Source organism: Taudactylus pleione, unplaced genomic scaffold, assembly GCF_031769625.1.
Source record: "Taudactylus pleione unplaced genomic scaffold, aTauple2 ptg000117l, whole genome shotgun sequence".
In the NCBI taxonomy this organism is placed as follows: Eukaryota; Metazoa; Chordata; class Amphibia; order Anura; family Myobatrachidae; genus Taudactylus; species Taudactylus pleione.
In genome coordinates, this window is record NW_028284519.1 from 921,986 (window position 1) to 935,525 (window position 13,540).

The following is a 13,540-nucleotide window of genomic DNA, read 5'->3' on the forward strand; positions in this document are numbered from 1 at the left end:
CACTCTGTCTCCTAACACTGCTTAGTAAATAGACCCCTTAAATTAGAAAACATGCAAGACGAACTGCATGTCTGGTAAACCCTCTGTCTATCATAGGTGGGCCGATTATAGCACTGGTGCTTGCTATTCATCTAGATCAGTGGGGTTCTCAAACTCGGTCCTCAGGACCCCAAACAGTTCACGTTTTCCAGGTCACCCAGCAGGTGCACAGGTGGATTCATTACTCACTGACACATTTTGAAAGAGCCACAGGTGGAGCTAATTATTTCCCTTGTGATTCTGTGACAAGACCTGGAAAACATGCACTGTTTGGGGCCCTGAGAACCTGTGGGCTAGAGAGCAATAGGTTAGCCAAGCCTGAGCTAGATGATGTGGAACATGTGCACTGTTAGGATTCCCTGATGACTGTATTTCAGAAACAATGATATGGATTGAGGACAGCTTTATATAATTTTTATAATAATTAAAAAAAAACAAAAAAGAAAAGTCAATTAGACACTTTAATACTGACAATGTGTTTATATAAACACAGGGGGGGCGATTCTGATTCGGCATTACTTACACCCCCATTGCATGTGTGGAGAAAAATGGGGAGTGTTTAGCAAAATGAGCATAAATGACTAATAAAAAAAAGCACAATAAAATACCCATATACAAAGCTGTACACATTTCCTCCGCATCAGCATATTTATCTAGTTTAAAACAAGTCTTAATAATCAGTGTGTATTTGCACCTGTCCTGTGGAAGCCTTCTAACATAAACATGCCACCTTTGTACTCACCCTACATCAGAAAAGCTCTTCTCTTCTCTCAAAATATATGGAGTCCTAAGTGTCAGATGTGAGTCGCTCTACAAAGCAAGCATTATATGCACAATGAAATCACTGAATAGACTTTTGGAACATTGATACCCCTTTCACACAGAAAAGCAAATTACTGGGTAAAGCACTGTTCCCCGGTAATGTGCTGATCAACACAGGTCCTTTTTCTGTGTGAAAGGGTTAACCTTGGTCGAAATTCCCGAGACTTCGACCCTGGTTTTCACCAGGGTCGGAGACCTGGCTTGACCTTTTCACACAGAGGAAATACCCGTGTTGATCAACAAATTACCGAGTAGAAATGCTTGACCCTGTAATTTGCTTTTTTGTGTTAAAGAGGGGTCAGGCTACGATCGGCAAATCGACTCGGCACTCACATGCTGGGTAACTTCCAGGTTTTAGGGACATTTCTGTCTGAAAGGGGTATGACATAGAATTTACTCTGCATCAGCACCAGAGAGAACAAATATTTATAGATTTCAGAAATGCACATTTTTGCCTATTTTATATATGTTTGTCTTTTTTATTTTAATTAGAGTGTAAAAAGCAAGGAAGTACTAATCTTTCGCTTTCTGTTTCTGATGTAGAAGGGCAAGCAGTCATTTCTATCAGAGTTCTTGCTAAACTTCCTGCAGAAGAAGTTTGGTGATGCTGCAATTGAATGGTCATATACATTGCATGAGACCTGCCGGGTTCAGATGATGAATGAGCAAATGCATTACTTTTATAAGGTCCTTATTAGTCAGGTAAGTAGTATTTTAGCAACACAATTGTGTCTGCCAGACATGTATTAACATCTGGTGATACCGGAGTTAATGTAGAATTGAATCTAAGCGCAAATTGCTTTTGTTGAATACTGTATACACAGTAGATAAGAGCTGAAAGTGTCGCTGGCTAGACAGAGGGGGTCAGTCATTTTAGAACTTCTATTTGGGGAGTCATTTTTTGTTTAAATTAAAGTGGAGCCATTAGACTGCTATGTGTGTCAGGATGCGGGTTGCTTTATGTATTACTACCATACATAGGTCTTTTTACAGGTGGATGAAGATTTGTACTCTGCTTTGCTACACATTCATACTTACCTTCTGAAAGAACTTACCATTGCTGATAGCTCAAATGATGGTTTACTGACACGAGAGCAGTTCAGGTAAGGATATTCTAACTGTATATGAAATAAAACATGAAACTGCTGTCAGAGATAATGCGTCTGCATTTGGTTCTCCAAACTGTTTAGGTAGAGTGTACAATGTTGTCAGGGTATATTGATAATGATTCTGTAAGGTCTGTCCAGTCTCCTACATCCATGCGCAGTGGTAGTCGGGTGTGCACCGCATGCTACTAGGGAGAAGGGACAGACCTAGCCAGAAAAAAAGGACCCATGGAGCTACCAGGAACAGGGTAAGTATGGGAGCGGGGCAGAGCAGGGGGGAGGGAAGAGGTAGAGGCCGGGGTTGGGATGGAGAGTGCGTGGCAGGACAAGAAAGATCAACAGTGAGAGTGGGGAACAGAGCAACAGATAGAGGGAGGGCCGGACAAAACGGGGCAGAGTGGGGGGCAGACTGAAGTGACCCAGCATATGCGGAGTTCCTTTGCTAATTAATAATAATGTGCTGTGCTTTTTGTCAATGGCTTTGCCTCAGTTCATTTTATATGTGGTCCTGCCCCATGTTTTAGTAAAATGAATCAGTTTTTCATACATAATACAACTTTTACCTCTTTATCTGTGGCTGTTCAATATCTCAAAAACTTTGACTCTCCTTTCTGTCAGACTCTCCCAATTGTCCCATCCGTATATCCCAACTTATACATTACTCTTCTATAAGGAATGCTAGACGTCACTTCTGGGAATGCTTCGGTATCAGCTCTCCACCCGACAGTAATACTGACTCCAACCACCATATAGCTCATTGTGCATGAGCCAGGTTTCTCTGCCAGGTTTCTCTGTGTAACTGGGGGGAGGAACTGCACAGATAGGTTATTCCTGCCTCTTCTCATACACAGTGTCCATGTCATTGTAGGTCTTGGCAAACTCTACCAGCGGTTGACTGGAAAACCCCTGTTTGACTCACAATAATTGGTAATGACAATAGAAGAATCAGCAACAACATTTGATGACAATGGTAGAATAAACCATCCAAACAATGACAATGGCATATCATTTTCAGTGATTGCAAAAAAAACAGCTGAATCACTTCTCCAGTGATTTGTTGTGAGTCAAACTGGTTGCAGCGCTATGTTCAACATCTCACTGGCATGTGACCACTCACACTTAGGGGTACATTTACTAAAGTGAGAGTTGTTAGAAGTGAGTTTTAAAAGTGATGTTGCCCATAGCAACCAATCAGATTCTACTTAACATTTAACTAGCACCTTCTAAAAGATAATAGCTAGTATCTGATTGGTTGCTATGGGCAATATTACTTTTAAAACTCACTTCTAAAAACTCTAAAGGTGCCCACACACATAGCGACATTTTACACGATTTGGCCGATTTCAACGAATCGTGACGACAAATCGGGTAAAAAAAGTACAAATCGTGAGTTTATACTCACGAGCACCATGCCGATGCGCGTCCCCGCTCGTCGTACATCGCATCTTCTGATCTGCCGTGCTGTAGGGCAGATTAGACAATCTGGGATACAATGCATTGGCTGCAAGATAGATCTTTAGTCAGATTGGACATTTTTAACTCCAAATCGTGATCACGACGGCAAGGGAGCTCCCGTGAAAGTTCATGAGGAAATTGGCCATAAAATCGTATCGTGAGGACATCGGTATGTGTGTGGGCACCATCAGTTTAGTAAATTTACCCCTTAGGGTGTTGGCATAATTTGGGCAGTGTTCACATTTAGGGGGAGATGTACTAAGCCTTGGAGAGAGATAAAGTACCAACCAATCAGCTCCTGTCACTTTACAAGCTGTGTTTGAAAAATTAGTTAGGAGCTGATTGATTGGTACTTTATCTCTCTACAAGGCTTAGTACATCTCCCCCTTAGACTTACAGTCTCCATCTGCTTCCCCTCTGAAATAGATAGAAGTTTATTAAGGGGACATTCTGAAATAAATCCAGTGGGATCATAAGAATTAATCTCTGGGCATGAACCCAGTTTTTGAGTTATAAAATGATAAGGCTGTGGGCATCACTACAAGTACAATATAAAGACAGTAACAAAGAATTAGACTGATTTTTTTTCCCTCAAAAATAAATACAGGTATCAAACAATAATTAGAAAATATATATGAATCTTGCATCTAGTGTGATGCTGTGATCAAATAGTGAAAATAAAGTCAATTGAAAGTCACTGATCCTTGATTAAAAGGCGGCAGCATTCTTCTTGGGGTCAGTTATCAGGTAGTTCTGAAAAAAAGGGGGTCCAAAAGACATGCGCCTAATAGTGAAATATTGTTAAGTAAATTAGCAACCGGTGCTCAAAATAAATGTGCGTACCAAAAAGAAAAAGTTTTAGGCTTATCTGAAATCCAAGAGTATATGGTCCACACTGAATGGGATGAATATGATGTCATCAACTGGATCACCTTAAAACAAGCTCATTCAAGCCCATAGGGAAGAGGACTAATATAGTGTAGTATTTTCTATTATGAGTGATATGACAAATTACTTAAGGCTGCGTACCAGATAGTGCTGTATTTAAAGCCTATAGTATGTAACTAATTTCCACGTATCCCCTAGTATCCTATTTCAGTCCTTCATAGGAGCGTATGTGATCAATATACACGAGCTAGATACAAATGATCATCCATCAGTATATTAACACGGATTTTATTAGATACAACAACAAAGGGAAACAATATAGGAAACATACAAAGAAGTAAAAAAAAATAGCTTATCTTAATAGGATGGTACCCAGTCCTCTTAGGTGTAATTAACCAGAAACTAGAGAGCCTGGGTCAGCTGGCCTCAACGCGTTTCGTCCTATGGGGACTTCTTCAGGAGTGGTAATGGGTTTGTGGAGTGCCTTCTATTTATCCCCTAGATAGGGGGAGGTTTGTTTCTGAGATTTGCGCCAAAAAACAGCGCATGCGCAGTGCATGGTGGCCATTTTGTATGACGTCATATATGACGTTCGTGCTATCCCACTAAACTCTGGGGGTATTAGTTATCAGGAATGCTTATTTCCAAAGCCATATCAAAAATAGAAGCCACAGGAAGGGAAAACCTTCTACAATACAAAGCCAAAAACAATAGGAAAAGAGAGGAAATGGTCCCCTTTATCACCCAATTCAATAATGAGAGGAGGAAAATCAGACAAGTCCTGAATAAACACTGGGGGATACTAAAAATGGACATAGTTTTATCAAATATCCTACCACGAAAACCAACGATCATTTTTAAAAAAGCAAGGAATTTAATGGACATTCTGGCTCCCGGTATGCTTACACATACTGATCCCACTAAAAAAGACTTAATGAAATGTGTCGGATCATATATATGTAGAAAATGTAACAGGTGCAAACATCTCCACCCAAACAGAAAATCCTTTGCTAATCTTCATAATTCCAGAACACACAACATAAGAGTTCATCAATTGCAATACTTCTTCTGTTATATATACAGTATATTAGAATGCCCATGTGGACTAAAATATGTTGGCAAAACGAAAAGGAACCTAAAACATAGAATTCAGGAGCATGTAAGAAATATTAGGAATAAGATAGAAAGCCACTCAGTATCCAAACATTTTAAAACATTCCACCACTCCAACCCAGAACTTTTAAAGGCATTGAACATGTGAAATTAGGCTCAAGAGGTGGAGATCTCGCAATCAAACTCTCACAGCGAGAAATGTTTTGGATCTTTCAACTAAACACTCTCCAACCAAACGGCCTAAACTATAGCTATGAAATACTGTAGCTCCATTCCTCTAATCCTGATTTTGCACATATTTTTATTATATTTTATTTATATTCTGCAATTTTGCTTATTATGAGACATAACTACTGTGTTTTAGTTGCTTTTAGAATTTTTATGGTCTTATTATAAGCAATACTCAGATATGTTTAGGTTCCTAACACCTTGCCTTTAACATCCTACCTGTACAACATGGTACCATGATGCACACTTTATTACCAACCAAATATTTGTCTTTTGGGTTAGTGTTTTATGAATTGTATGCTCATGTGCAGAGCAAAAGGTCAAACCACTCTTTGTACACCCCTTTATTTCTCTTATGTTCCCCAATTGTTTTTACACATATTTATTTATATATATATATATATATAAATTCATTATTTATTTTTTTATGCTTAACGTTAATTGTAATGTATAAGATTTTATGCTCACAACTATGTGTGATATATACTATTATAACAACCTGTTGCTATCATAAATTAGTCAGACACACATAAACTGACTTAATTGTAACTCTGTATATAATTATTACTATGGCCACTTTTGTACCCATTCTAAAAATGGCCACTGCTGTATAAGCAACTTTTGCAAACCAACATAATGGCCACCGACTTGTTGGTATGGGCTTTTGTCTAACCAATAAAATGGCCACCGCTGTATAAGCAATTTTCCCAAACCTACAAAATGGGCACCGCCTCGTTGGTATGGGCTTTTGCCTAACCAACAAAATGGCCGTCGCCATATACAATAGGGCGCCGGGATCCTGCCTATGACACTCAGCTCCACATAAACATGGCCAGACTGACATCTGAGCCGCCGGTGTATGCGAAAGCGCTCCTGATAACTAATACCCCCGGAGTTTAGTGGGATAGCGCAAACGTCATATATGACGTCATACAAAATGGCCGCCATGCACTGCGCATGCGCTGTTCTTTGGCGCAAATCTCTGAAGCAAACCTCCCCCTATCTAGGGGATAAATAGAAGGCACTCCACAAACCCATTACCAATCCTGAAGAAGTCCCCATAGGACGAAACGTGTTAAGGTTAGCTGACCCAGGATCTCTAGTTTCTGGTTAATTACACCTAAGAGGACTGGGTACCATCCTATTAAGATAAGAATTTTTTTTTTAACTTCTTTGTATGTTTCCTATATTGTATCCCTTTGTTGTTGTATCCAATAAAATCAGTGTTAATATACTGACGGGGGACCATTTGTATCTAGCTCGTGTATATTGATCACATACGCTCCTATGAAGGACTGAAATAGGGTACTAGGGGATACGTGGAAATGACATACTACAGGCTTTAAATACAGCACTATCTGGTACGCAGCCTTAAGTAATTTGTCATATCACTCATATAAGAAAATACTACACTATATTACTCCTCTTCCCTATGGGCTTGAATGAGCTCGTTTTAAGGTGATCCAGTCGATTACATCATATTCATTCCATTCAGTGTGGACCATATACTCTTGAATTTTAGATAAGCCTAAAAGCTTTTCTTTTTGGTACGCATTTATTTTGAGCACCAGTTGTTACTTTACTTAACAATATTTCACTATTAGGCGCATGTATTTTTGACCACCTTCTTTTCCATACACACACACATAATATATATATATATATATATATATATTATATATATATAATCAAAATATAATGGAAAGAGAGCGCTCCATGGTGCAGATAAAAAACACTCTTTAATATCACTCATAGATAGTTATCAAGCATACATCTGATAAGGTACTACTCGTACCAGATAAAAAACAGTGTGGGCTGGTTACCACGTGGTGTGAATAAGCATACTCCACCGGACAGTCTCCAACTCGCGCTACCAGGATCCGTTGGGTACACACACCCCGCCGCTAGACACTGGGAGCAGGCCGCCGCGGGTCGGACCACGTCAGTTCTGGACACGCTGCCAGGGATGTCGGGGATCAGTTCCATGCACGTCACAAAGCCCCGCCCTCTTTGTGACGTGCATGGAACTGATCCCCGACATCCCTGGCAGCGTGTCCAGGACTGACGTGGTCCGACCCGTGGCGGCCTGCTCCCAGTGTCTAGCGGCGGGGTGTGTGTACCCGACGGATCCTGGCAGCGCGAGTTGGAGACTGTCCGGTGGAGTATGCTTATTCACACCACGTGGTAACCAGCCCACACTGTTTTTTATCTGGTACGAGTAGTACCTTATCAGATGTATGCTTGATAACTATCTATGAGTGATATTAAAGAGTGTTTTTTATCTGCACCATGGAGCGCTCTCTTTCCATTATATTTTGACAGATTGTTTGGACCTGGAATCCGGTCTTATATTTAAGGAGAGCTGCGGTCCTCACACTAATGAACTAGGACCTGGTGTGTCATTTAAAGAAAAGTGAGATTTATTGTTCACAATATAGCACATGGTTTATGCGCATCCTCTGAAATATATCTAATATATATATATATATATCTGTCTATGAAGAAATGTGACTATCTTGGTCGAAAATGATAAGGGTGATAGTCCCAACAATAATGTCTAAGAAGAAGATGATTGTGTGGGTAGTAGTCTAAATAACTGTGTGCTTATTAATAGGAAGAAGATAATGAGTATCACTGCATCTGTATGTGCTGATTTCATCACTGGTCATTTCAACACAGTCATCTACTATACTAATAATTGTCTATTTAATATATTTATAAGAAGAGAACACACAGGGAAATTCATTTAAATGTGGTTTTGCAAAACCACACTTTTTTTTGTAGATTCTATGTATGGTTTTGAAATAGTGAGATTTATTAAAGGCATGTGTTAAGCTGCATGGTTTAAAATCACCATTCTAATATTTTTTTCAAATGGCAGGAATACAAACTGTGTGATTTATGAAAGTGTGATTCACAAATTTGTACATAAAACTGCAAAAAAAAAGCAAATTTATTTCTGACTGATGAGATAGTTCAAACCACTGAATAGCACTGGGCACCTCCTGGTAACTCTGGGGGTATCAGTATAAGGGCCGAAAGTCAATGCAATGTAATAGGCGCCTATGAATAGCAGGCGGAAAAAAGTGCAGAATTGCGGTTTTGGGGTGCAAAACCTACAGCCCAGTTACTCTACTCAACTGCAAGCAGAGATGCAACTGAATCACCAGTATTTGTGCAGAGTTGTGTACGCTTTTATACGGAACGCTACAGCACAAATAGCAAGATCCATACACAAAATGGACATGCCTGCAAAGCTTAATCAGAGCCAGAAAGTCATTGGATGTCATGGCCAAGTGTATTGTGTGTATAGATATAAAAAAGAAAAATTATCTTAGTGAAATTGGCTGTGTGTGTTATTTACATGCTTCCTATCACTCCATACAAAGCCCCTGTGTACACAGGCAGCCTGGAATATGTTATTTTTCTTATAAATGTGCACATTTTACCATTGTTCTTTCTTCCCCACAGGCTGCAACTTGAGAAAGTCTTTCCCCTGAAAAGTGCAGATGAAATTCAGGAAATTTTGGATATTGCAGATCCCAAGCTTAATCCTGAGAATAGAAACATTAACTACAAGTTTTTGTTCACTGAGGTGACTTAATTATTACCATTAATAAGCTAGCTGGGATACCCGCTGTTGCCCGGGTTTAAGACTGGACCCTGAAGTACACCTGCAGCCTTCATTTTTTTTTACATCGTCCTCGCCTATAACCTGGATAACTGTGGAAATTAGAAGTAAATGACAGTGCAGGCGGCGTATTCTCATACCGTTTAGATTGGGGTATATCAGGAGCAGACTTACTTACACAACAGAAATCAGTTTAGATCAGTCCCACTCCAGTCAGATCTCTTGCACCAAGGATAGGGCTGGAGCACAGTGTGCTGATTATGATGACTGCTGTCACCAGCAGATGGATGGGGACGGTGCAGCCGCATAAATGCGACCAACTGTGACTATAGGTGGAGATCCAAAATTGCTTTATCTGCAACTCTGAGTCAGACCCAATAAGGCCTGTTTATGAGCAAATAATCAATGCCACTGGGGGATCATTTACAGCTGGGCAGAGGAGGGATGGGCCAATGCCACTGGGTGATCATTTACAACTGGGCAGAGGAGGGATGGGCCAGTGCCACTGGGGGATCTTTTACAACTGGCCAGAGGAGGGATTGGCCAATGCCACTGGGGGATATTTTACAACTGGGCAGGGGAGGGATGGGCCAATGCCACTGGGGGATATTTTACAACTGGGCAGGGGAGGGATGGGCCAATGCCACTGGGGGATCTTTTACAACTGGGCAGAGGAGGGATGGGCCAATGCCACTGGAATCTATTGCCAAAGGGATAATGGAGGGGATTATTCATCAATAAGGACATATTGACACTGGGGAAGATGCTAGACACCCCTAAAGCTGGCCGGCCATACACGCTACAATTATCGGGGTGATCCACCCGATATCCGCGGATCGCCCCCCGATAATTGTAGCATGTGGGGGGGGCGACCGAGGGTTAAATATCGCTCAGTCGGGCATCCCGGATTGTCCAGCATGCCTGTCCGATGCGATATTTACTGGTAAACTGTCAGCCACATCGGGCTGTGTATGCCCAGCCGCGGCCGACAGACATTTCCTGTGTTCCTTCCCATGGAAGTGTCTCCTCCCCCGGGGGCACAGCGCAGATGTCGGGCTAATACACTGTGAGAAATCTCAGTGTATGCCGCAGACATCTGCGGCTGGCAGGCTGCCAGATAAAATGTCTGTCGGTCTGACACACAGGCATTTTTTATCTGCACGTGTATGCCCAGCTTTAGGAATATTTTTTTCACACATAAATATATATATATATATATATTCAACTACTGTATAGTTTTCCACCATCTAATACAGACTGTATATTGAGCTACTGTATAATTATCCCCTCCTAATACATACATATATTGAGCTACCGTTTACTTCTCCCCTCGTAATACATAAATATACTTATGCACTATAAATATACCTATACTTCTCCCCCTTCCTAAAACATGAATGTACTACCTTTTACATTAGTCATCAAAGATAAGGCACCTCAGCACCTTACAATGTACATAGACAGAAACAGTATGAACAAAACAATAATAAAGTCACTTACAGTACAGAACATTTCAGGACATGGACATGGTTTATAAACATTGCTGCAGCAGCAGTCATAATACCAAAGAGAAAGGTGCCGTTGTTTGCTGAGGGGAGGAGATGATGTTATATAGATATGCCCAGCTACATCTTTGCCTGTAGCACAGTGAATCATGCCATGCTTGGCGTGAGACGGACACCCGTGATTGGAGACGTGCATTTGCTTCTCCATAGGTATGAATTGGAGACGCACTCCCACGATCAGAGACGCGCATTCGCGTCTCCATGGGGTTGAAGGCGCACTCCCGCAATCGGGGCCGCGCCATAGCATATCGTGTGGCATAGCGCACGTTTGTTGCAATCAGCCACAATTAACTTGGGCGCATCTGTAAGTGAGGGATGGCAATGCACATGAGGAAAGAGGGCCCTGCTCGTGAGATATAACCCCTTTAGCACTCTAATGGGATAATGTCCTCCCTTTTTTTGACAAACAGCAATAAACTAAGATTACCGCTGTTTGTCACTAGATCACTTACGCCATATATAGATGGAGAGAGCGATACGGTCCCCACGGCCGGCAATGGGGACCTAGCAACAGCCTTTCTTGCTTCAACGAAGCCTCCCAAGCATACAAAACATTGAACATGTGCAGAATCTTGGTGTTGTCCTGGATAGTGGCTTGACACTTAAACATCAGGTATCAGCCACAATCAAATCCTCATTCTTTTCTTTCATCTGAGGAACATAGCCAGGATCAAGCACTTAATTCCCTCAGAAGATCTTTCTAAAGTCATACATGCATTTATATCATCACGCTTAGACTACTGCAACGCCCTCTACCTTGGACTCCCAGCAAAAGAATTGCATCGCTTGCAGATGGTACAAAACGCAGCTGCCAGGTTATTAACCAACCAGCCCCATAACACCCATTCTCTACTCCCTTCACTGGCTGACTGTAAAATGGAAAATTGTTTTCAAGATTGGCTTACTGACTTTCATAGCCCTACATGACCAGGGCCTAAGGTCCCTGATGCAGCTTCTGAACCCTTACTGTCCCCACTCGATTACTGTGATCCATTGACGAAAGGGCTATTAACAGTAACTAGAATCTCCCGGAATTCATTTGGGGGTTGAGATTTCACCTTTGTGGCTCAGACTCTATAGAACTCGCTTCCCTGCACAGTAATGCTGCCCATACACCTACCCGACCAGCATAAGATCCGATTTATATACGATTTCCCTACAATTCCCCGTAGCTCCCCGGCAGCATGTTTGTTGTATTTCTTTAGCACAGGATCTGTCGTAAGATCCATCCTGTCTCTCACAGGCTCATAAGGGAAACAGTCATTGAAATGACTTGAATTGCTGCACGATGGATCGCATGAACAAAATAAAGGGCACGATCTGCACATGATACGATGGACAAGATGTTCTGCACATCTGATCATACCATCCGATTATAGGATCGTGTCTTACTAAAATAATACACGATTTTCACAAGATCCATCTTATGACTCATTGAAAATTGGGCAATCTGCCCGAAATCGTGTAGGTGTATGGGCACCTTTAGAGAGGCCTTCACTCTAGAATCTTCCAAAAATAGACTGAAGACTTTCCGGTTTACTTAGCATTTCACTAAAGTCCATTGTTAGGTTGTTTTGTATTTTGTGCTGTAAAAGCAAATGTAAAGCACTGAGTCCTATGAAAAGAAAAGTGCTATATCAATAACATTATTATTATTATTTATGATGTAGCATGTTATAAATATATTATAGTAGTTGTTGGTGGAGTTCAAGAGCTTGATAGTAAGTTGTAATGCTCACAGGTATGTCCAGTTCAGATAACAGTATTTTACACATAGATCCTTTGCTTTTACAGTACACTATTATACTGTATCAAATATGTTGTAGTGCGGATTGCAGACAGCAAGTCGACAATGACTATGTAGACAGTCATAATGACGGCACCAGAATGGCCAGTTTTACCATGTCGACATGGTTAAAATGGCAACATTCTATATGTTGACACAATCACCATGTCAACACTCTTAAAATGTCGACATGTCTACAGTCATTAGCATTACTGTGGAAAATAGGTGTCAACGTGTTGCAAGTCGATGATACATGTTGACATAATAAACATGTCAACACGTACTGTCTACATGCAGTACCTGTCAACATAATGTAGTTAAGAGTATAATTGTCAACATTTTGACCGTCAACAAATCATACTGGACCCATATAGCACATTTATTGTTCCAGAGTAATCTGTCCAGGAGACCATGTGGTGGATCTTCATATGACAGATAAACTGTAATCTGGGTAAAGGTTGCTGAATATCTGCTGGGAAAAAGAAAATGACATTAGCTCAGTGTAGGCTGCCCTGGGTACATACTACTGTATATTATAGGGCTACAGAACATGAACAGCTTTTCTATCTATGGACTGGAACTGGTATTATTAAACAGTGTGGTTGAGCCTGGATATCAATCATTTTGTACTTTCATATCATAAAATAATAAATATTTTTTCATATGATAAAATATGAAATTAAATATATGGTTCTAATTATGGTATTTAAACACTACAACACAATAGAACAATGATTTGGTATCCATTTGAGATGTATGCTTTATACTATGGGGAAGATTCAATTTCCAACAATCTCCGGCTGCGCACATCACCATATATTACAGTATCGTGCACCACCATGGGGTATAACAGATTATTAGCAATGTTACTGGTCACAAGGCGCTTTTTCTCCAATCGTATATCGAG

General features: G+C 40.8%; 1 protein-coding gene across 3 annotated transcripts in view; it reads left to right on the forward strand.

Annotated features, from left to right (window-relative positions):
• The window catches only part of TSNAXIP1 (translin associated factor X interacting protein 1), a 125,474-nt gene that overhangs the window by 110,467 nt on the left and 1,467 nt on the right, over window positions 1–13,540 (forward strand). For all 3 annotated transcript variants that reach the window (XM_088471837.1, XM_088471834.1, XM_088471836.1), the window contains 3 exons: window positions 1,405–1,563; window positions 1,855–1,964; window positions 9,123–9,246. In XM_088471837.1, the coding sequence (XP_088327963.1) occupies window positions 1,405–1,563; window positions 1,855–1,964; window positions 9,123–9,246 (393 nt within the window). The remainder of the gene's footprint in view (window positions 1–1,404; window positions 1,564–1,854; window positions 1,965–9,122; window positions 9,247–13,540) is intronic.